The sequence below is a fragment of the Oncorhynchus keta genome, chromosome 19, assembly GCF_023373465.1.
Source record: "Oncorhynchus keta strain PuntledgeMale-10-30-2019 chromosome 19, Oket_V2, whole genome shotgun sequence".
Classification (NCBI taxonomy): Eukaryota; Metazoa; Chordata; class Actinopteri; order Salmoniformes; family Salmonidae; genus Oncorhynchus; species Oncorhynchus keta.
In genome coordinates this window covers 31411477-31436168 of record NC_068439.1, presented here as the reverse complement: position 1 = coordinate 31436168, position 24692 = coordinate 31411477, and the positions used below count along the sequence as shown (strand labels likewise).

Sequence of the window (24692 nt, the reverse complement as noted above, 5' to 3'; positions counted from 1 at the left end):
CCTCACACTCAACGTCAACAAAACTAAGGAGATGATTGTGGACTTCAGGAAACAGCAGAGGGAACACCCCCCTATCCACATCGATGGAACAGTAGTGGAGAGGGTAGCAAAGTTCCTCGGCATACACATCACAGACAAACTTAATTGGTCCACTCACACAGACAGCATCGTGAAGAAGGCGCAGCAGCGCCTCTTCAACCTCAGGAGGCTGAAGAAATTTGGCTTGTCACCAAAAGCACTCACAAACTTCTACAGATGCACAATCGAGAGCATCCTGGCGGGCTGTACCTGGTACGGCAACTGCTCCGCCCTCAACCGTAAGGCTCTCCAGAGGGTAGTGAGGTCTGCACAACGCATCACCGGGGGCAAACTACCTGCCCTCCAGGACACCTACACCACCCGATGTTACAGGAAGGCCATAAAGATCATCAAGGACATCAACCACCCGAGCCACTGCCTGTTCACCCCGCTATCATCCAGAAGGCGAGGTCAGTACAGGTGCATCAAAGCCGGGACCGAGAGACTGAAAAACAGCTTCTATCTCAAGGCCATCAGACTGTTAAACAGCCACCACTAACATTGAGTGGCTGCTGCCAACACACTGACACTGACACTGACACAACTCCAGCCACTTTAATAATGGGAATTGATGGGAAATGATGTAAATATATCACTAGCCACTTTAAACAATGCTACCTTATATAATGTTACTTACCCTACATTATTCATCTCATATGCATACGTATATACTGTACTCTATATCATCGACTGCATCCTTATGTAATACATGTATCACTAGCCACTTTAACTATGCCACTTTGTTTACATACTCATCTCATATGTATATACTGTACTCGATACATTCTACTGTATCTTGCCTATGCTGTTCTGTACCATCACTCATTCATATATCCTTATGTACATATGCTTTATCCCTTTACACTTGTGTGTATAAGGTAGTAGCTTTGGAATTGTTAGTTAGATTACTCGTTGGTTATTACTGCATTGTCGGAACTAGAAGCACAAGCATTTCGCTACACTCGCATTAACATCTGCTAACCATGTGTATGTGACAAATAAAATTTGATTTGATCTCTGGATAAGCTGGTTATCATGGGTGAGGTCACCGCATGTGTGAGAGGTGGGACAAAGGAGGTATCAGAGGTATAATGAGTAGAACTAGGGGCTCCATTGTAAATTTAAAACATGATAACTAACCTAAACAACAGTATACAAGGCATATCGACATATGAGAGAGACATACAGCGAGGCATAAAGTAACCACAGGTGTTGATTTGGAGAGCTAGCTAAGACAACAACGGGTGAGACAACAACAGGTAAAATGGCGACGAATGGGCAGAGAGGGTCGGTTAACTAATCACAGAGCCTGAGTTTGCGGCTGGGGCCAATAGATATACAATAAAAAAACAATAAAATAAACAGAATGGAGTATTGTGATTAATGGACAGTCCAGCGGGCATCAGCTATGTAGCCAAGTGATCATAGGGTCCAGGGGGCAACAATAGATGGAACAGGGAAGCCGCAGAGTAGTCATTACGACGTGGGCTCCAAAATGCAGGTGTTTCAGCCTAGTTTAGTGTTTTCTGTGGTGGTGGGGCAGCCAGCGGAATATAGGGGTTGGTAATATTCTCTAGTTGTGCTGTGATTGGCTAAGTTATCTGTCACTCTTGGGGCAACTCTGTCACCGGCAAATCTAAGGGTAGAGCTAAAACATTCACGCCCCTTGGGTGCTGCCATAGAGTTACATTAGAAGTACCCATCCAAGAAGGCTCAAAGTCATTGACCACAGATAAAATGATGTTAAATCATGTTATATCTACAGTAGCTTTGATTGGACTGATCATGTCAACATCATACTTTCAGAATCTTAGCTAGCAGTCATCATCATGAATCAAGTCGGCAATCTACTGGCAAATCCTTTTTAATCCTCGTCATATGAAGATAAATAATATATAAAACGTATCGGTGCTGATCTGGCATTGGACACAAACATTACACAAGTAAGTTGAAAATCGCAAATGAGTGGTTTGGAAGGAATCAGTGGCTAACTGCAAACGTTTCAAAGCAATCACTAGCCTGTTAGTCAGTGGAGTGGATGTGTGTTCCCATGTCTGGATTTAAGGGTCTCTTTTCCAAGCTTAAAAGGATATACATTCAATATTGGCCATGCTGTCAATCCAGCATGACTTCTACCGCGTTCAAAACAACTGGAAACTCAGGACTGGGAAATCTGTTTTCAGTGACTTCAAGACAACTGGGAACTCGGGGGGGCTTCGACTGGTAAAATAAATTTTGAGCGGTCATCCAACTCGGAATTGCAGTCCGGGAACTCAGGCCTCTTTCTAGAGATCACTGACTTCATCATCATCATTCAACCTAGTTTTTTCCCTTCCAGAGTTCCCATTTGTGTTGAAAGCATCTTAAAGTCAGACTTTGATGACAAAGTTTGATGACACAATTTACCCATGAAGGACCGCCGCGCCACCTTCCTGTTCAAATGAGCAGAGCACAACAAGGTGAGTCCAAAAATGTATTGTATGTTGCTGCATAAATTATGTCATATGCCAGAGAGATATGTAGACTGTAGCTAAGAAAGTCATACTAAGTGTATGTTGTGTAGTAAGCTGTTAATAGCCCCTGTGCCTCACCCTAATAATTTGTTCCCTTTCTCCCTCTTCATTTCACCTACTGTTTTGACTTGGTGAACAGGGAGAATACAGTAAGAACGGCCCATGTTCTGAATCTGTCGCTTAACAAATAGTTATATTGACTACTATATTATCCACTCCTCGTTCCCTTACGTCATAGTTTGTATATCTCAACTGTCAGTAGAAACCACATTTGTTTAAGCAAATCAGCCATATCAGCTGTCCCCCCCCCCAAAACAAAAGACAGTAAATGAGGCTGAATGAACTGTTTTGCTGCCAGACAAGGCTCCACTGACAGCCAGGTGTAGCACTGGTAAGGTGTTGGGACTGCTGTTGGGACTCTGCTATTGGGACAGCTTTATGTAGGCCCTAACAGTTTGTGGGCACCGTTTATCACCGTTATAGTGCAATTCATGCATTGTTTAGTGGCTTCGCTGGCATGCATAAAAATACAAAATAAATCCTTGCCCCACCAAGATTTACATGCTAAAATCGCCATGGAACCTCCCTCCAACAGCCCTATCTGACAAAGCACCCGTAAAAGAATAACAGCAGCAAGGCTTTCATATGCGAGCACATAATATGCACTTTCTGAAAAATCCTTCCTCTCCATCTCCCCTCTCTGTTTTATAGAGCCGGGAGGACTGACTTCAAGACATTTAAGTCAGATTCACAAGCGTGAAATGACAATGTCAATATTCATAAATGTAAAACAATACCGGTCATGCTCACAGAAAAGAGAGAGAGAGCAGGCAGTACATTACACAAGCGATGCAATTGAAGGCCACGCTAAATTAGTGTGCAAAATCAGTTTAGTGATTTAATAAAACCGGGGAGCGGAAGGAGTCTCGCCGGGAAAAAAACACGACATCTATATTAGAAACAGCAGGGGAGAATATACTATTCTATATACAGCCATTAAATTAACTGTGTCCACAGTGCCACACATACCACCCACACGCCATCTCTCTGTTAAACACACCATAGATCTTTACATTTCAGTCATTTAGCAGATGCTCTTGTCCAGAGCGGCCTACAGGAGCAATTCGAGTTAAGTGCCTTGCTCAAGGGCACAGACAGATTTGTTCACCTAGTCAGCTTGGGGATTCAAACCAGCAACCTTTCGGTTACTGCCCAACATCTTAACCACTAGGCTACCTGCCACTCACATATCAGAAATTAATCAGACACACTCTCCATCAGGCCGATCTACAGGTTTTACTTGGTGAATATTTCATGGAGAGGAAAATGAGTGACGCTACCGTATTATCAAACAGAGAGAGGAGAGGAGAAGTAGGCAATGTATTATCAGACAGAGGATGTCTTTCATTATCAGCAGCTTTCCAAGTCCTGTCTGTCAAACACCGGGGCCAGAGAACATGTTCTTAATGACCCCAGTGAGAGGAGGAGAGAGGAGAAACCTACAGTAAGGGGATATCCTCAGCTATTTGTAGGCCTCTGCTATGCTCTGATGGAAGCTCCAGATGTGATGAGAGGGGCAGATAGATCCCAATAACACCCAGTAAGTCCCAACCCAAGGATTTCCACTTTGATGTAGAGATAATACAGACAGACAATCACAGACTACAAAAGGAAAACCCGCCACGTCCCGGACACCGACGTCTTGCTTCCAGACAAACTAAAAACACCTTCTTTGCCTGCTTTGAGGATAATACAGTGGCACAGACGCGACCCGCTACCAAGGACTGGCGGGGCCCCCCTCTCCTTCTCCGTGGCCGACGTGAGTAAGACACTTAACAATGTGTTAACCCTCGCAAGGCTGCCGGCCCAGACGGCATCCCTAGCCGCGTCCTCAGAACATGCGCAGACCAGCTGTCTGGAGTGTTTACGGACATATCCAATCTCTCCCTATCCCAGTCTGCTGTCCCCACATGCTTCAAGATGGTCACCATTGTTCCACCAAGAAGGCAAAAGTAACTGAACTAAATGACTATCGCCCTGTAGCACTCACCTCTGTCATCATGAAATGCTTTGTGAGACTAGTCCAGGATTATATTACCTGTACCTTACCCGTCACCCTAGACGCACTCCAATTTACCAATGCAATCGTCATCACACTGCACACTTCCCTATCCCATCTGGACAAGAGGAATAACTATATAAGAATGCTGTTCATTGACTACAGCTCAGCATTCAACACCATAGTACCCTCCAAGCTCATCATTAAGCTTGAGGGCCTGGATCTAAAGCCCGCTCTGTGCAACTGGGTCCAGGATTTCCTGACGGGCCCGTCCCAGGTGGTGAGGGTAGGTAACAACATCTCCACCCCGCTGAGCCTCAACACTGGGGCCCCACAAGGGTGCGTTCTCAGCCCTCCTGTACTCCCTGTTCACCCATGACTGCATGGCCATGCGCGCCTCCAACTCAATCATCAAGTTTGCAGACGACACAACAGTAGTAGGCTTGATTACCAACAACGACGAAGCAGCCTACAGGGAGGTGGTGAGGGCTCTGGGAGTATGGTGTCAGGAAAGTAACCTCTCACTCAACGTCAACAAAACAAGGGAGATGATCGTGGACTTCAGGAAACAGCAGATGGCCAGCAGTGAAGAAGGTGGAAACACACATCACGGACAAACTGAAATGGTCCACCCACACAGACAGTGTGGTGAAGGCAGCATCTCTTCAACCTCAGGAGGCTGAAGAAATTTGGCTTGTCACCTAAAACCCTCAAACTTTTAGATGCACAATTGAGAGCATCCTGTCGGGCTGTATCACCGCCTGGTACAGCAACTGCATGGCTCTCCAGAGGTTAGTGAGGTCTGCACAACACATCACCAGGGGCAAACTACCTGCCCTCCAAGGACACCTACACCACCCGATTTCACAGGAAGGCCAAAAAGATCATCAAGGACAACAACCACCCGAGCCACTGCCTGTTCACCCCGCTATCAAAAAATGTGCCACTTTAATAAACGGAACACTACTCACTTTAATAATGCCACTTTATGTTTTCAATAATATTTACATATCTTGCATTACTCATCTCATATGTATATACTGTATTCTATACTATGGCTTCTTAGCCTATGCCGCTCTGTCATTGCTCATCCATATATTTATATATTCTTTTTCCATTCCTTTACTTAGATTTGTGTCTATTAGGTAGTTGTGGAATTGTTAGATATTACTTGTTAGATATTGCTGCACTGTAGGAACTAGAAGCACAAGCACTTCGCAACACTCGCAATAATACCTGCTAAGCATGTGTATGTGACCAATAACATTAGATTTGATAATATTCCAGAGGGGTGAGTGTGATATGAAGCCTCATCTCTAGAGACAGATCTGGACTATGACTCCTGGCCCTGCATCAATACAAGATTCTCACAGCTACTTGGTACATCGGGGATGGGATATCGTATTCCAGGCATCCAATGGGGCAAGTCAAAGCATGGGTGCTTTAGAGTTGTGTGAGTGCGTGTCTAAATGTGTAAGAGCGAGAGGAGAGAGAGCAAACAAGAGAAAGAACGAGCGAGTGAGCGATCAAGCGCCTTAGTACTGTCCGGTGGGCTTTAGCAGTGATTCATATTTAATCGGTTATCAGATAGTAAAACATGGTGTGGCTCTACAGCTGCTTTGATGTCAACAACCAGTCAAACCGATCCCCACTGCACATCACACCACTGCCCCAGGGCAGCTCTCGGCTCCTCGCTTCTCCTCCATGCCCAACGAGAGAGATGTACAGTATACCATTTGGAAAAGCCTATCCTGTACAGTCATACTTAGGCCAAACAAACAGGAACACATAGGCTTAGCTAACCCTTGGGCCGGGAGTTTGCAACATGGTGGAGATAGTTAACTGATTTGTTTGATATTAATTGTAAACTATTATATATTTAACTAATAGTAAGAGTTTTTAAAAGGGTCCACTCTAGATTCCTGCAGCTAGTCTCGGTGTCGAGGACAGGGGTTTTACTAAAGATATCTTGAAGCTGACAATTGATTGATGTCTCGGAGGTAACTTTACAGCCACATTCCAGTCTATCATTAGTGGTTCGTGTGAGACGTATTTCTCCGGTCTAACTGGGCCTGCATTTGATAGACGATATATAGATAGTCTGAAGGAATAGAACAAACATTTCAGTGTTTGTTCTCCCAGTGGGTCAGAAGTTTACATACACTCAATTAGTATTTGGTAGCATTGCCTTTAAATTGTTTAACTTGGGTCAAACGTTTGAGGCAGCCTTCCACAAGCTTCCCACAATAAGTTGGGTGAATTTTGGCCCATTCCTCATGACAGAGCTGGTGTAACTGAGTCAGGTTTGTAGGCCTCCTTGCTCACATACACTTTTTCAGTTCTGACCACTAATTTTCTATAGGATTAAGGTCAGGGCTTTGTGATGGCCACTCCAATACCTTGACTTTGTTGTCCTTAAGCCATTTTTCCACAACTGTCCATTTGGAAGACACATTTGCGACCAAGCTTTAATTTCCTGACTAATGTCGCGAGATGTTGCTTAAATATATCCACCTCATTTTCCTTTCTCATGATGCCATCTATTTTGTGAAGTGCACCAGTCCCTCTTGCAGCAAAGCACCCCCACAACATGATGTTGCCACCCCCGTGCTTCACGGTTAGGATGGTGTTCTTCGGCTTGCAAGCCTCCCCCTTTTTCCTCCAAACATAACAATGGTCATTATGGCCAACCAGTTCTATTTTTGTTTCATCAGAACAGAGGACATTTCTCCAAAAAGTACGATCTTTGTCCCCATGTGCAGTTGCAAACCGTCTGGCTTTCTTATGGTGGCTTTTATGGTGGCTTTGGAGCAGTGGCTTCTTCCTTGCTGAGCGGCCTTTCATGTCGATATAGGACTCATTTTACTGTGGATGTAGATACTTTTGTACCTGTTTCCTCCAGCATCTTCACAAGGGCCTTTGCTGTTGTTCTGCGATTGATTTGCACTTTTCGCACCAAAGTACGTTCATCTCCGGGAGACAGAACGGGTCTCCTTCCTGAGCGGAATAACGGCTGCGTGGTCCCATGGTGTTTATACTTGCGTGCTATTGTTTGTACAGATGAACATGGTACCTTCAGACGTTTGAAATTGCTCCCAAGGATGAACCAGACTTGTGGAGGTCTACAATTTCTTTTCTGAGGTCTTGGCTGATTTGATTTTCCTATGAAGAGGCACTGAGTTTGAAGGTAGGCCTTGAAATACATCCACAGGTACACCTCCAATTGACTCAAATGATGTAAATTAGCGTATCAGAAGCTTCTAAAGCCATGACATCATTTTCTGGAATTTTCCAAGCTGTTTAAAGGCACAGTCAACTTAGCGTATGTAAACTTCTGACCCACTGGAATTGTGATATAGTGAATTACAAGTGAAATAATCTGTCTGTAAACAATTGTTGGAAAAATGACTTGTGTCATGCACAAAGTAGATGCCCTGACAGACTTGCCAAAACTATAGTTTGTTAACAAGAAATGTGTGGAGTGGTTGAAAAACGTAAGTGTATGTAAACTTCTGACTTCAACTGTATGTCTCACATGCACCACTAATGATAGACTGGAATGTGGCTGTGAAGCTTTATCGGGGGCGGAGCCAGCCATGGTTGAAGAAGTTTTAGGCTTGGTATATAAAGACCAGGTATTCCCTGTATGATTCAAGCATTTCAGTCCGACAGTGAAGACTGTTGGATTGACGGCTTCATTATTGCAATAATTAATCGATATTAAATAAAGACGATTGTTTGAAGTCTCTCTCTGTACTGAATTTCCACGACAACAGCAGGAGGGGGAATTACATCAAATCCAGATTGCCAAACATATTGAACAGTAGGTCTATACACTGGTTTTAGATGTGAAACATGATCATTGTAGTAATTCACAAGCATAACCTCGATATACAGTAGATCAGCACTGACCCTACTCCAAAGTCCCGTTTTGTTTCCATGAATCTGTCCAATTCAGAGCAGCGTTAGATAAAACAGCACTGTTCAGAGGAGAGCAGGTCGGTCAGTTCCATATTTATTCCTGATTGAGTCAGACATGGCCAGGACACTGCATGGGGCTCATCTCCTCATGGCTCCAAACACACCACCTACAGAGGAGCTAACAAGATGAAACAATGATCAGGCCTCCGCAGAGCCTTCTGGAGGTCAAGACACCCTGAAGGCAGAGAGACAGCCTCCTCGGCAGAGAGAAAGAGTTTTAGGCTAAATCCTGGTAAGAGCTGTAGCCTCCATGTTCCCTGCTCTTCCTTATCTCTTGGTGTATACAGTACACTGTATAAAGACTGGTTTAGGTTGTCATAAGTGCCATTGTTTGTAGCTGTATTTTAGGCATGCGTTGGTAGGATTTGTGATGTTATTGTGATGCTGCGTGAAATGGGAGGCACTGTGGTGTGTAATCTGGGATGAGGAGGGGAACATACGGGAACTGCAGGCAGGATAAAATGAACGCAAAACTACATTAGAGACACACTCAATCTGACAAGTAATAATTATGACACCCCTCTAGTCAACACACACAGTCGCGCATACGCACGGCTGGTGATAGGTTGCTTTGATCGGCTATAAGACTGAGTCTTTAATTAGAGCCAAGCAGCTGAATACATCCAGGAAACACATATTATTAACAAAGTGCATCAAATAATAGAAATGAGAAGATTAAAGGGGAAAGATGAGAAGAATCTTAAAACATCTACACAGGCTAATTAATCAAAGGCTAAATCTTTTTGAATGTATGTATGAATATGTATAGTCCTTGTTACATTGACTATATCGCAGGAGGATGGTACAGTCCATAGGGCTAAGAGAAAAGCGCACGTGTTAAGAACCACTCTAGATACAGACCATTCACTGCTGTCTTTAGAGACTCTCACATCCACGACGGGAGAGAGGGGCAGAGCGAGAGAGAGGCAGAGCGAGAGAGAAAGAGAGAGAGAGAGAGCGAGGCAGAGAGAGAGAGCAAGGCAGAGAGAGAGCAGAGAGGCAGAGAGAGAGAGAGAGGCAGAGGCAGAGCGAGGCAGAGAAAGAGCGAGGCAGAGAGAGAGAGGCAGAGGCAGAGAGAGAGAGAGAGCGAGGCAGAGCGAGGCAGAGAGGAGAGAGAGAGAGAGAGAGCGAGGAGAGAGAGAGACAGAGAGCGAGGCAGAGAGAGAGAGAGGCAGAGAGAGAGAGCGAGGCAGAGAGAGAGAGCGAGGCAGAGAGAGAGAGAGAGAGAGGCAGAGAGAGAGAGAGAGAGGCAGAGAGAGAGCGAGGCAGAGAGAGAGCGAGGCAGAGAGAGAGAGAGAGAGGCAGAGAGAGAGAGAGAGAGAGAGCAGAGAGAGAGAGAGAGAGAGGCAGAGAGAGAGAGAGCGAGGCAGAGAGAGAGAGAGGCAGAGAGAGAGAGAGAGAGAGAGAGAGAGAGAGGCAGAGAGAGAGAGAGAGAGAGAGAGCAGAGAGAGAGAGAGGCAGAGAGAGAGAGAGCGAGGCAGAGAGAGAGAGAGAGAGAGAGCGAGGCAGAGAGAGAGAGAGAGAGAGAGAGAGAGAGGCAGGCAGAGAGAGAGAGAGAGAGAGCGAGGCAGAGAGAGAGAGCGAGGCAGAGAGAGAGAGAGAGAGAGAGAGAGGCAGAGAGAGAGGCAGAGAGAGCAGAGAGAGAGAGAGAGAGGAGAGAGGCAGAGAGAGAGAGAGAGAGCGAGGAGAGAGAGAGAGAGAGCAGAGAGAGAGAGAGAGAGAGAGGAGAGAGCAGAGAGAGCGAGGCAGAGAGAGGCAGAGAGAGAGAGAGAGAGGCAGAGAGAGAGAGCAGAGGAGAGAGAGAGAGCGAGGCAGAGAGAGAGAGAGAGCGAGGCAGAGAGAGAGAGAGCGAGGCAGAGAGAGAGAGCGAGGAGAGAGAGAGAGCGAGGCAGAGAGAGCAGAGAGAGAGAGAGAGAGAGCAGAGAGAGAGCGAGGCAGAGAGCGAGAGAGAGAGAGAGAGAGAGCGAGAGCAGAGAGAGAGGCAGAGAGAGAGAGAGAGAGAGGCAGAGAGAGAGGCAGAGAGAGAGAGAGAGAGAGAGAGAGAGAGACGAGGCAGAGAGAGAGAGGCAGAGAGAGAGAGCGAGGCAGAGAGAGAGAGAGGCAGAGGCAGAGAGAGAGAGAGAGAGCGAGAGAGAGAGAGAGAGAGCGAGGCAGAGAGAGAGAGAGAGAGAGCAGAGAGAGAGAGAGAGAGCGAGGCAGAGAGAGAGAGCGAGGCAGAGAGAGAGAGAGAGAGAGAGGCAGAGAGAGAGAGAGAGAGAGAGAGAGAGAGAGAGAGCGAGGCAGAGAGAGAGAGAGAGAGAGAGAGAGAGAGAGAGAGAGAGAGAGAGAGAGGAGAGAGAGAGAGAGAGAGAGAGAGAGAGAGAGCGAGGCAGAGAGAGAGAGAGAGAGAGAGAGAGAGAGCAGAGAGAGAGAGAGAGAGAGAGAGAGAGAGAGAGCAGAGAGAGAGAGAGAGAGAGAGAGAGAGAGAGAGAGAGAGAGAGAGCGAGGCAGAGAGAGAGAGAGAGAGAGAGGCAGAGAGAGAGAGAGAGAGCGAGAGAGAGAGAGAGAGAGAGAGAGAGAGAGAGAGAGAGAGAGAGCGAGAGAGAGAGGCAGAGAGAGAGAGAGAGAGAGAGAGAGAGAGAGAGCAGAGAGAGAGAGAGAGAGAGAGAGAGAGAGCAGGAGAGAGAGGCAGAGAGAGAGAGAGAGAGAGAGAGAGAGAGGCAGAGAGAGAGAGAGAGAGAGAGAGAGAGAGAGAGAGAGAGAGAGAGAGAGAGGCAGAGAGAGAGAGAGAGAGAGCGAGGCAGAGAGAGAGAGAGAGAGAGAGAGCAGAGAGAGAGAGAGAGAGAGAGAGAGAGAGAGAGAGAGAGAGAGCGAGGCAGAGCGAGAGAGAGAGAGAGAGCAGAGAGAGAGAGAGCGAGGCAGAGAGAGAGAGAGGCAGAGAGAGAGAGAGAGCGAGAGAGAGAGAGAGAGAGAGAGCGAGGCAGAGAGAGAGAGAGAGAGCGAGAGAGAGAGCGAGAGGCAGAGAGAGAGAGAGAGCGAGAGAGAGGCGAGAGGCAGAGAGAGAGAGAGCGAGGCAGAGAGAGAGAGAGCGAGAGAGAGAGAGAGAGAGAGCGAGGCAGAGAGAGAGAGAGAGAGAGAGAGCGAGGCAGAGAGAGCGAGAGAGAGAGAGAGAGAGAGAGAGAGAGCGAGAGAGAGAGAGCAGAGAGAGAGAGAGAGCGAGGAGAGAGAGAGAGAGAGAGAGAGAGAGAGAGAGAGAGGAGAGAGAGAGAGAGAGAGAGAGAGAGGCAGAGAGAGAGAGAGAGAGGCAGAGAGAGAGAGAGGAGAGAGAGAGAGGCAGAGAGAGCGAGGAGAGCGAGAGAGAGAGCGAGAGAGAGAGAGAGAGAGCAGAGAGAGAGAGAGAGAGAGCGAGGAGAGAGAGAGAGAGAGAGAGGAGAGAGAGAGAGCGAGGCAGAGAGAGAGAGAGAGAGAGAGAGGCAGAGAGAGCGAGGCAGAGAGAGAGAGAGAGAGAGCGAGAGCAGAGAGAGAGCGAGAGAGAGAGAGAGAGCGAGAGAGAGAGAGAGAGGCAGAGAGAGAGAGAGAGCGAGGCAGAGAGAGAGAGCGAGGCAGAGAGAGAGAGCGAGGCAGAGAGAGAGAGAGAGAGAGGCAGAGAGAGAGCGAGGCAGAGAGAGAGAGAGAGCGAGAGAGAGAGCGCGAGGCAGAGAGAGAGAGAGAGAGAGAGAGCGAGGCAGAGAGAGAGAGCGAGAGAAATGAGGAAAGGCAGCAAACAACAGGAAATGAATAAGGTTGGCCTAACTGTTGTAAGTCCCATGGGCCGAAAGTCAATGTATGACATATAACACACAAAGTAAGAGGAAGGAGAATGTCACAAAGGAAAAGGAAAGAGGGTTAGATAGAAAATGCAAGAGCGAGCCATTATTTGTTCAATGTTGCCCTCAAAATGTCATTACTTATTACACATATTAATGCATATTCATGACTGCTAAGGCACCAGTGACCCATTGAGATCTCTGTCTGGCATGCTGAGTCTCCAGACCAGAAAGAGGCCTGCGGCAGGCCGTCAGCTCTTTGTGGACGACTGACAGTTTACGCAGACAAACAGGCTCCCGCCGCACGGATACGGACAGACACACACACGGCCGTCATCTTACTCATCTCATCCCTGCTACCCTGAGGCAGACAGCCAGGCATGACTCGTTAAACCCCGCATGGAGATGTGTGATCTGTGTCAATGACTCTGGGTTGTCTAGCAGCTCTATATACTATCCTCTCGTCATACTTGAGTAAAAGCAGAAGATACATTAATAGAAAATGACTCAGGTAAAAGTGAAAGACACCCAGTAAAATACTACCAGAGTAAAAGTCTAAAAGTATTTGGTTTTAAATATACTTAAGTATCAAAAGTAAACGCAATTGCTAAAATATTCTTAAGTATCAAAAGTACAAATATAAATCATTTCAAATTCTTTATATTAGGCAAACCAGATAGCGCAATTTTCTTGTTTTTCTAATTTACGGACAGCCAGGGGCACACTCCAACATAATTTACAAATGAGGCATGTGTGTTTAGTGAGTCCGCCAGATCAGAAGGAGTCGGGATGACCACGGATGTTATTTTGATAAGTGTGTGAATTGGATCATTTTCCCGTCCTGGAGTAAGAAGTACCTTATTTTCTTTAAGAACGTAGTGGAGTAAAAGTAGACAAAATATAAAGACATAAATATAAATACCCCCAAAAAACGACTAGAGTAAAAATAATTGAAAGTACTACTTAACATCACTGGTGGTGGCTAGGCATGTCTGAAACATCCAACGCTCAGTCAGTGAAATGATTTCACTCTGCTGTAGTGCTTATATACTTTCTATATAGTGGTTCTAGACTTTAAAAACAGAGTTGCCAGCGTGATAAAGGACTCTGTTCTCCTCCATTTGTCCTGAGAGAAATGGGAGGCAGTGGAGCCAAGACCAAACAGAACTTAATGGAATGAACACACAAACTTAATTACAGTACAAATGTCAAAATGATGGATTTAAATGACTATTGTCTCTTTTAAATACGTTCACCTTACTTGCTCCAGCTTAGACAGTAGCTTAAGTGATATTTTCAACTGCTTAAAAAGAAATAAAAGAGAGTGTGCCAGGAAGGAAAGGTCAAACCTCTGACCAGTAAAGTAGTATTGGAGTCAGAACATGAACGGAGAGTTGGAGAAAAATTCAGACAATAACTTTTCAGTGATTTTAAAGATGGTGGCGTTAATTCAAGGGCTCTCCATCCCTCTGTGCTTCAAGTTTAAAAAAACTCAACTTTGTGACAAATGTCACATCTATTTTTCTCAGGCAGTTCAGTTGCAGTGGGGGGGGAGATTATTCATTTTCTAGAAGAATTGATTGCTGACGAGTCTGTGCGAAATTGCCATCCTAACCCACTATTATAGCATCTCAACTTCATTGCCAGAGATGTTCCTTCCTGTATGTTACATCAACACAGCTCGGGACCATGACGGCATTAGTAGCCAATCTCTATTATTATTACATTCAAAATGCCTCGACTTCCTGAAGAAAACTCCTAGCCGCTGCGGAAATCAAGCATCCGACCACACCACTCCAGATGACAAGAGTAGCATAACATGGCGTGGAGTGGTGGCTGATTGCAATCATTGCAGAATGAAGAACTGGGGTAGAGGGTGAGTACCTCCCACCTCCTTCCTCCCGCTAGGCTGCCTCTCACCTCTTCCAAAGATAGACGATCTCCCGCAGAGGTGAAAGTGCTGTACTTTTCATTGACAAAAAAAAAAAAAAAAAACTGCCGTAAACTGCTGTTTTAAAAAAAAATATTCCCCCCCCTCCCATTTTTGCGACGCCCATTCACATTCAAACATCACTGTTGATGACTTAGGGGTAATAGGTACTAACACGCCGTCAGAATGAATTCGCAATATTCAGCTCATGACTTCTGAGGCCGACCTTAACCCACCTGACTGACTGATTTAAATCAAGTTGAAAGTGCAGATAAAAGTTGGAGGTTACATAAGTAGCCATTCAAAGCTGATTTAAATGGTTACAAGGGCAGTGTTGAAATGGTATTTTTCTCTCCCAGTTGTTAATTACAGAACTTGACAACATCATATTACTGTTTCTCTGCCCTGACGGTATCCATGGCAACTGGCCATAGGAAAAATTAAGTAGTCGAACGTCGGGAACATTAATCAGTATTGTCTAAATATAGACTAAATATCGCAGATCGCAAAAGTCCTAGTCAATGGCAGCTTTTTTGAATAGCCATTTAGTAAACAGAGAACAGTAGACTTACATCCCACACGGATTCGGAGAACTGTTATTCTACTCATGTGGTGAAGGACAATGACCAAAAGGAGCGGAGGAAGGCAAGGAGCATTCTTCATTTAGTTTTCAGTTCTGTTGGCATCCCACATATGCCTGTGTGCATTCAACTGAATGAAAAGCTGCACAAAGGAATAAAGGGTGCAAACATGTACTTTTATTCAAGATAACGAATTGAAAAATCTCTATGTTTTTGATGTTGTCATACTTGGATGAAAACAAACTTTTCTTCTGGATCTCTCCATGGTTAAACAAAACAAAAAAGTAAACATCAGTTGTCATTCATTCTACTGAAAAGATAGAGCTGGGGTAAGGGGTATTGCCCTAGATACCTTTTTACATTTTTTGATTAAATAACTTCAGGGGACCAGGACGCCAGAGGGGCTGAACGTCTCAAGAGAAAAGACGCTGGTTCTATGGCTCTCTAGTTGTACTGTATCTTAGCAACAGGTTCCTGTCAGTTTAGAGGCTAAAATGAAGAAGTGGTGGAGGTGAGGGATGTAAAGACGGAGAAGAAAAGAGATGGAGGCATGCTCACCTCTTAGTCCAAAATAGAACCAGTCCAATTCAGTCCCATGTACATCCGGTCATTCCGTAGATGTAAAGTGGCACAGAACTATCATATTCACGTTGCCAGACTCACTTTCCTTATTTCTTTAACAGTACGCCACCATTATTATACTAGCAGTGAGGGATATTAATGTTGTATGAATGTCTTATACTAAGTACTCATATAGAAATGCCAGGCTTTTTCAAATATAGGATTCAGAGGTACTGCATCCTGATGTTACTGTAAATTCCCTGCAAACAGACAGCTTTACACATTAAATCACTAGAGGAGAGAAAGGAAGAGCGAGACGGAGAGAGGGGTGGATGCATATGTTGGGGAAAAAGACAAAGAGTGAGAGAGAGGGATGGGTGGACGGATAGACGGGGAGAGAGAAAGCTAGCGTGAACAAGGCAATGGACTTAATTTGCATGTCTATCAGCAGTGTCACGGCTCCGAGGAGACGCTGGTAGAGTGAACGACTGTAGCACGGTCTGCCAGACGTGGCACTGATAGAACGCTCTTTCATGAAAACGGCTAGCGTGATGACTTATTCTACATGTCAGAGGCATGTTCTACATCATTTATTTATATCTGAATGCTTCACAAATGTTGGGCGGGCAGGTGGCCTAGCGGTTAAGAGCGTTGGGCCAGTAACGTAAAGATTGCTGGTTTCAAATCCCGAGCTGACTAGTTGAACAATCTGTCGGTGTGCCTTTGAGCAAGGCACTTAACCCTAGTAGCTCCTGTAAGTCTCTCTGGAAAAGAATGTCTGCTAAATGACTCAAATGTACCTTGCTGAATACGGCCCAGGTGCCCAACAGACCAGTGCCCGGTTCGATCTGCAATCACAAGCCTGAACATATACAGATGGGCAAGATGTGTTCTGATTGGTCCATCTCCCTTTTTAGTATTGTCTAGGCTAGTCTAGCCAGCAATAATGGCACGCAAGTTGTGTTCTGACTATCTTGATAAAATTGTATTATTCCAGCTAGAGCTTTCTTAAAATCAAATCAAATTTTATTTGTCACATACACATGGTTAGCAGATGTTAATGCGAGTGTAGCGAAATGCTTGTGCTTCTAGTTCCGACAATGAGTAATCTAACCTAACAATGAGTCATCTAATCTAACCTAACCAACGAGTAATCTCACCTAACAATTCCACAACTACTACCTTATACACACAAATGTAAAGGGATAAAGAATATGTACATAAAGATATATGAATGAGCGGTGGTACAGAACGGCATAGGCAAGATGCAGTAGATGGTATCGAGTACAGTATATACATATGAGATGAGTAATGTAGGGTATGTAAACAAAGTGGCATAGTTTAAAGTGGCTAGTGATACATGTATTACATAAAGATGCAGTAGATTATATAGAGTACAGTATATACATATGAGATGAGTAATGTAGGGTATGGTATGTAAACATTATATTAAGTGGCATTGTTTAAAGTGGCTAGTGATACATTTTTTACATCAGTTTCCATTATTAAAGTGGCTGGAGTTGAGTCAGAGTCAGTGTGTTGGCAGCAGCCACTCAATGTTAGTGGTGGCTGTTTAACAGTCTGATGGCCTTGAGATAGAAGCTGTTTTTCAGTCTCTCGGTCCCAGCTTTGATGCACCTGTACTGCCCTCGCCTTCTGGATGATAGCGGGGTAAACAGGCAGTGGCTCGGGTGGTTGTTGTCCTTGATGATCTTTATGGCCTTCCTGTGACATTGGGTGGTGGTGTCCTGGAGGGCAGGTAGTTTGCCCCCGGTGATGCGTTGTGCAGACCTCACTACCCTCTGGAGAGCCTTACGGTTGTGGGCGGAGCAGTTGCCGTACCAGGCGGTGATACAGCCCGACAGGATGCTCTCGATTGTGCATCTGTAGAAGTTTGTGAGTGCTTTTGGTGACAAGCCAAATTTCTTCAGCCTCCTGAGGTTGAAGAGGCGCTGCTGCGCCTTCTTCACAATGCTGTCTGTGTGGGTGGACCAATTCAGTTTGTCCGTGATGTGTATGCCGAGGAACTTAAAACTCACTACGCTCTCCACTACTGTCCTGTGGATAGGGGGGGGTGCTCCCTCTGTTGTTTCCTGAAGTCCACAAATCATCTCCTTTGTTTTGTTGACGTTGAGTGTGAGGTTATTTTCCTGACACCACACTCCGAGGGCCCTCACCTCCTCCCTGTAGTGTAATCAAGCCTACCACCGCAAACTTGATGATTGAGTTGGAGGCGTGCATGGCCACGCAGTCGTGGGTGAACAGGGAGTACAGGAGAGGGCTCAGAACGCACCCTTGTGGGGCCCCAGTGTTGAGGATCAGCAGGGTGGAGATGTTGTTACCTACCCTCACCACCTGGGGGCGGCCCGTGAGGAAGTCCAGTACCCAGTTGCACAGGGCGGGGTCGAGACCCAGGGTCTCGAGCTTGATGACGAGCTTGGAGGGTACTATGGTGTTAAATGCTGAGCTGTAGTCGATGAACAGCATTCTCACATAGGTATTCCTCTTGTCCAGATGGGTTAGGGCAGTGTGCAGTGTGGTTGCGATTGCGTCGTCTGTGGACCTATTGGGGCGGTAAGCAAATTGGAATGGGTCTAGGGTGTCAGGTAGGGTGGAGGTGATATGGTCTTTGACTAGTCTCTCAAAGCACTTCGTGATGACGGAAGTGAGTGCTACGGGGCGGTAGTCATTTAGCTCAGTTACCTTAGCCTTCTTGGGAACAGGAACCAAGGTGGCCCTCTTGAAGCATGTGGGAACTGAAAATGTCTAATTCAGATGTGTCAGAGCCTTATGTCTGAACCCAGATTGACATTTCAGAGCTATAAATGGTGCCATCTTAATGGGTTATAAAATATGATTTCACTGCAAAACAGTTCTTAGCTGAATTGTGGAAACTTTGATGCTCAATATCTCAGAACTATGCTTCACGCAGATAGAACCTTTATAGTCACAACTAGCCAGATGGCCACAACTAGATAACTAGCAACATTATAATTAAATCTCAATGGATTCGGTTTTCAACGAAGCAGCTGTCTGTTAGCTGCTGAGAGTCAGTGGAGTAGCTAACTAGCCATGTGCAAACTGCAAATGACAATGATAACCGTTTAGCGAACGTTAGCTGCAAGCAAACTGGCACTGGCAGTATGGGATAAAGGAGAGTTAATAAAGTGATTTATTTCATCTTGATAGCTAGCTTGGTAAAGCATTTAGGGTTGTGTGCGTTGCGCTGCACTTACCGCCCCATTCGTTTCATATGAAGTGTGTGACTGCCTGGCTCAGTTATCAAACTAACATTAAGAGACACGGTTGAGTAAAAAATAACATATATTGTGCAGATTTATTGTTTTAGTTAGAAAAATTCAGATGAAAAGGGGGTGGATTAGTCTGGGGAAAGTGCCTTATTTCTTTGTTATCATCACTCCTTTCAGCTCCCCTCTCAGGTTGGTACCCAACAGGCCTCGTCTTTTGTTCCATACCGTGTCTGCGAATATAAAGCTTTCGCCCCCACCCCTCCCGGAAACCACTTTCTCAAAGCGAAGGATCCGGATCACGTTCTGCACATGTCATTTACCATCTATAAAACTATCAGCATTTGTGTGATGTAGGCTAATCTCTATATTTGCTGTCATAATGTAGCCACTAGCCAGAGTTCCTGAATAAATAACACTACCTCGTTTGACTACCTGTCTGCCTCCTGCTTAGCCAATCTTTTGCAATGATGAGCCAAGAGAATGACAGGCCTCCTACTGTGCTAAGTACCTATCGGCCTTCAGTTCTCACACTGTGTCTCACCTCGTGGGTCTAACAAGGAGCAGCAGATCTTATGACAGCAGCCCTAATGCTCCACCTCCTATCCTGCGCTTCTATTTTTCCTATTTTCCTGGCCATCAGTCTTCTCATCCTGATCCCTCTCTCTGAGTCCAACCTGGCAACTCTGATTGGCAAAGCTGCATTAAAAGAGATGCTTTCATTGTTTGCAGGTTCTGTGTGCTTGTAGACAGGCAGAGAGTCACAGAACGGTGCTGTAGCTCTTCTGTTTACTCCTTCGGCCTGTTTCTGTGCCCGTCTCTCTTTCCGTCCCATGCCAAATATACACAACAGATGTACTACAACAGTCAGCTACAAGAGTTTAAAAGGTTGAACACCAGAAGAAAAGCTAGTGGTGGAGATCCACGTTCAAATGGCTTTATGGAGATGGACTCTTTCTACTTTATTTTCCCCCCGCCACTTAAAATGTACTTTAAAAAATACATATCTTCACAGACAGAGAATCATCTACAAAACAATTATGTCTGATTAACTAATTTTAGAAGCTCTCGTAGTATCAACAAGGACTACAAATTCTAGGTTGCTAGCAACAACATTAGTGCAGCGTGCTAGTTAGCTTACATTAACCATCTACAAATTTAGGAGCAGACGGAAGATCTGTGCTATGTGAGCAACATGTACTGCCGACATTCTGGGCAGCGGTGCTTAGTACCTTTCGGCCTTCAGTAACCTTGAGTCGTAACACACAAACTGTCAGATCAGCAGACTTCAACAAGGCATCTGTCCATTCCTCTCTTCCTCAAGGTGTAAAACTAAGCCCAAGCTTATATCCTCATGTAGGTGAGACTAGGGTTTGAAATCATTTCACTATTCAAATAGTATCGTGAATTTGTGTCAGATATCCGGATATTTGAAATACATGTGTTATTTTTTAAAACTTATGTTTTGACCTGAGCACTGCTGTGCGAGGGAGAGATGCTGGCGCTCTATTGCTGCAGCTGCGGCGGGGGCGGTGTGTGTGTGAGATGGGGGGCGAGCAGATGGAGAGAGAGACACAGTAGCCACTAGCAAAGGCAACTCAGCTACAGCCAATATTAGCTAACTGGTAGCAGCCACAGTGTTATTTACCATCCCAAACAGTGCCTGTTTTGACTGGAGTAGCCTAGAGAACCTAGCTATAGCTAGCCAGCTATAGCTAGGTATGCTAGCCAGCTATAGCTAGGTATGCTAGCCAGCTGTAGCTAGGTATGCTAGCCAGCTGTAGCTAGGTATGCTAGCCAGCTATAGCTAGGTATGCTAGCCAGCTGTAGCTAACTACTGTAGGCTAATTGAGGCTACATGCTGAGCTTTCTCCACAACCCAATTCCGATAAAACAATAGCCTACCTGTTGGTTTCTCGTTGTAGCCTACTCCTTCTCATTTCAATAACTTTTAATTCCATAATTTTATTCCATCCTGCATTGCATTAGAGAACTCTTACTCCACATTGAGCTAATTTAGAAAAAGCCTGTGTTAAAATAGGCCCATATATTTTTTAATTGTAAAAAATAAATAAAATCACAAGTATTCGAATACTACCCTCCGTTTGGATATTTGAATAAGCATGCACATCCCTAGGAGGGACACCATATGACTGAGGACCTGTCCCACCTGGCTTCCCTGTGGTGTGGGTGGAGGACACAGATGGAGGCCTTTACACCCTGTTTCCAGGCTCTAAACTGGGCAGCGTCAGCACAGAGCAAGGCAAGCATCTGGGAGGCAGATTTCTGGAAGTGTAGACTCGCTACCCTGTCCCGCAGAAGTGGGAGACTGTAACCCTAACCCCCTCCATCTGACTGGTTTGTTTCCAGCATGGAAATATCACCATGGAAACAGACCAAGCCTGGAATATTGAAGGAGAGGATGGCTACTTCGGTATTACCACCACTAGACTGTAGTGGTTCTGTGGTGAGTGACAGAGCACCAATCAGAAACAAACCTGCGATCGTGAATATGACCACATCCCTTACCTTCATAGTCCTTACCTTTATAACTACAGACGTCTTTAAACTCTCATCATTAAGTTGCTTGATGAAACACATACTCTTCCGTTAGAGAACAGCTAATCTGGTAATGGGTTACATAATACTTCCCTGCCTGGTTTAAAGGTGGTGCTCTGGTGGCCTTACCTTGGCACGCTGTCCGCCGTCGTTGCACCGCCCTGGTGACTAGGCGGTGTCTGTGTTTTCTCAGTCTCCTCTACAACGGTAGCCAGACCCTGCTGCTGCAGCTGGTGATAGTGCTGCTTCAGCTGGTCATGGTGCTGCTGCTCGTGGTGGTGGTGCCGTTGGTGGTGCTTTTCTCCCTCAGTGCTCTGTCCACTACCCTTTGGCCGCTGCCCCTCTTCTTCCCCCATCTCCTCTTCCATCGTCTTCTTCCCCCGGCCTTCTCCCTCCTCGTCGCTCTCCTCATCGAGCATGTCGTCCACCTGACAACAGAGAGTTGGTTTGGTGAGGCTTGGCTCCCCCAGGGTAGGGTGGTCTATACAGTACAGCAGGCATCTCACTGTCCACCAGAGCGCAACATACAGTAGACAAAACCTCAACTCTTCACATAGATCCCATCAGATGATTAGAGAACACACTGAACCAACCCCTCACTTTAACTCTTTACTTAGAGTTTGTTCTCTTGCACATCAGGTGGCAACAGCAGTTAACATGGCCCAGCAGCAAATTACATAACAGCTCTTCACATATGGATTCCTCTGGCCTGTTACCAAGTCTAATTACTGTCTATTCTGAAGGGAGTAACCTATCGGATGCCTCTTTGTCTGCAGGGAACACCAATCAGATGCTGTTTGGACCGTTATTGAGAGAGGATCCTGGAAAGTCTATAGGAATGCACATTAGGCGAAGGCTTTATATTCCTATAGGAAAAACAGCTGAGACAATATTTTCTTTCAATTGAATCTGATCCATTATTAGCTAATATAAATGGAATCTGATCCATTATTAGCTAATATAAATTGAATCTGATCCATTATTAGCTAATATAAATTGAATCTGATCCATTATTAGCTAATATAAATTGAATCTGATCCATTATTAGCTAATATAAATTGAATCTGATCCATTATAATAATAATATATGCCATTTGATCCATTATTAGCTAATATAAATTGAATCTGATCCAATATTAGCTAATATAAATTGAATCTGATCCAATATTAGCTAATATAAATTGAATCTGATACATTATTGGCTAATATAAATTGAATCTGATACATTATTAGCTAATATAAATTGAATCTGAAACATTATTAGCTAATATAATGGTGCTGGATGGAATGGTGGACGTTTTTACGAGCTTCTGACCAATTGTGCCATTTTGTGTATTCGTTTCTTATGACTGAAAAGTGCTTCTGGACATCAGAACAGCTAACACTAACCTCAATTTGGACGAGTCAGAGACAAAAGACATATTGATTATCCTGGAGCAGGCCCAAATCCCAAATCGCCTCCACCCTCTGTTCCATTGGCGAATGTGCAATCACTGGAGAATAAACTGGACGAGTTCCGTTCAAGACTATCCTATCAACAGGGCATTAAGGACTGTAATATACTATGCTTCTCAGAGTCATGGCTGAGCAAGGACATGGATAATATACAGTGCATTCAGAAAGTATTCAGAACACTTGTACCACACTTTGTTACATTTCAGCTTTATTCTAAAAGGGATTAAATAAATAATAAATCCTCAATATTCTCATTGATCATCCTTGAGATGTTTCTACAACTTGATTGGAGTCTACCTTTGGTAAATTCAATTGATTGGACATTATTTGGAAAGACACACACCTGTCTATGCAAGGTCCCACAGTTTACCATGCATGTCAGAGCAAAAACCAAGCCACGAGGTTGAAGGAATTGTCCATAGAGCTCCGAGACAGGATTGTGTCGAGGCACAGATCTGAGGAAGGGTACAAACATATTTCTTCAGCATTGAAGGTTCCCAAGAACACAGTGGCCTCCATCATCCTTAAATGGAAGAGGTTCAGAACCACAAAGACTCTTCCTAGAGCTGGCCACCCTGACAATTGAGTAATTGGGGTAGAAGGGCTATGGTCAGGGAGGTGACCAAAAACCCAGTGGTCCCTCAGACAGAGCTCCAGAGTTCCTCTGTGGAGATGGGAACACCTTCCAGAAGGACAACCATCTCTGCAGGGACTGGGAGATGAGTCAGGATCGAGGCAAAGATGAACGGCGCAAAGTACAGAGAGATCCTTGATGAAAACCTGCTCCAGAGTGCTCAGGACCTCAGACTGGGGTGAAGATTCACCTTCCAACAGGACAACGACCCTAAGCACACAGCCAAGACAACGCAGGAGTGGCTTCAGGACAAGTCTGAGTGGCCCAGCCAGAGCCCGGACGTGAACCCGATCAAACATCTCTGGAGAGACCAGCCACACTCCCCATCCAATCTGGCAGAGCTTGAGAGGATCTACAGAGAAAAATAAATGGGGGAAACTTCCAAGGTTGTAGCGTCATACCCAAGAAGACTTGAGGCTGTAATCACTGCCAGAGGTGCTTCAACAAAGTGCTTCTAGATCACCTCCTAGATCACCTCTACTTCACACAGAGACGCATACAAAGCTGTCCCCCACCCTCCATTGGGCAAATCAGAACATAACTCTATCCTCCTGATTCCTGCTTACAACAACAACTCAAACAGGAAGTATAAGTGACAGGCTCAATACAGAAGTGGTCCTATGAAGCGGATGCTAAGTTAATGGACTGTTTCGCTACCACAGACTAGAATATGTTCTGGGATTCATCCGATGGCATTGAGGAGGTTACAACATCAGTCACCGGCTAATAAGTGCAACGACGATGTCCCCACAGTGACCGTACATACATATCCCAACCAGAAGCCATGGATTACAGGCAACATCTCCACTGAGCTAAAGGCTAGGGCTGCAGATTTCAAGATATAGGACATTAGCCCGGATGCCGTCCGACGAACCATCAAACAGGCAAATAGTCAACACAGGACTAAGATCGAATCATATGACACCGGCTCTGACGCTCGTCTGATATTGCAGGGCTTGCAAACTATCACGGATTAAAGGGGAACCCAGCCGAGAACTGCCTAGCGACACGAGCCTACCAGATGAGCTAAATTCCTTTGATGATCGCTTCGAGGCAAGCAACGCTGAACCATGTGTGAGAGCATCAGCTGTTTCAGACGACTGTAGGATCACGCTCTCCCTAGCCGATGTGAGTAAGACCTATAAATAGGTTAACATTCACAAGGCCGGAGGTAGATTTATTAGGAGGAATAGTATCAACCAGTACTTTACAGTCAAGTGAAAGGCTGGTTCCTAATAGACATCTGTTGATGTCATGAAGAATTACACTCCTAACCTAGACGTAGATAGATTAAAGGTTAATTCCCCA

The 24692-nt window shown here is 45.3% G+C and overlaps 1 protein-coding gene across 4 annotated transcripts in view; it reads right to left on the bottom strand.

Annotated features, from left to right (window-relative positions):
* The window catches only part of LOC118371750 (RNA polymerase II subunit A C-terminal domain phosphatase-like), a 127875-nt gene that overhangs the window by 49274 nt on the left and 53909 nt on the right, over positions 1-24692 (bottom strand). For 2 of the 4 annotated variants that reach the window (XM_052470231.1, XM_035757320.2), the window contains one exon: positions 21425-21723. The exons of 1 other annotated variant lie outside the window; for it this stretch is intronic. In XM_052470231.1, the coding sequence (XP_052326191.1) occupies positions 21425-21723 (299 nt within the window). Of the gene's footprint in view, positions 1-21424; positions 21724-24692 lie in introns of those variants that run through there. One more of the 4 variants, XR_008070879.1, reaches the window with a different exon arrangement.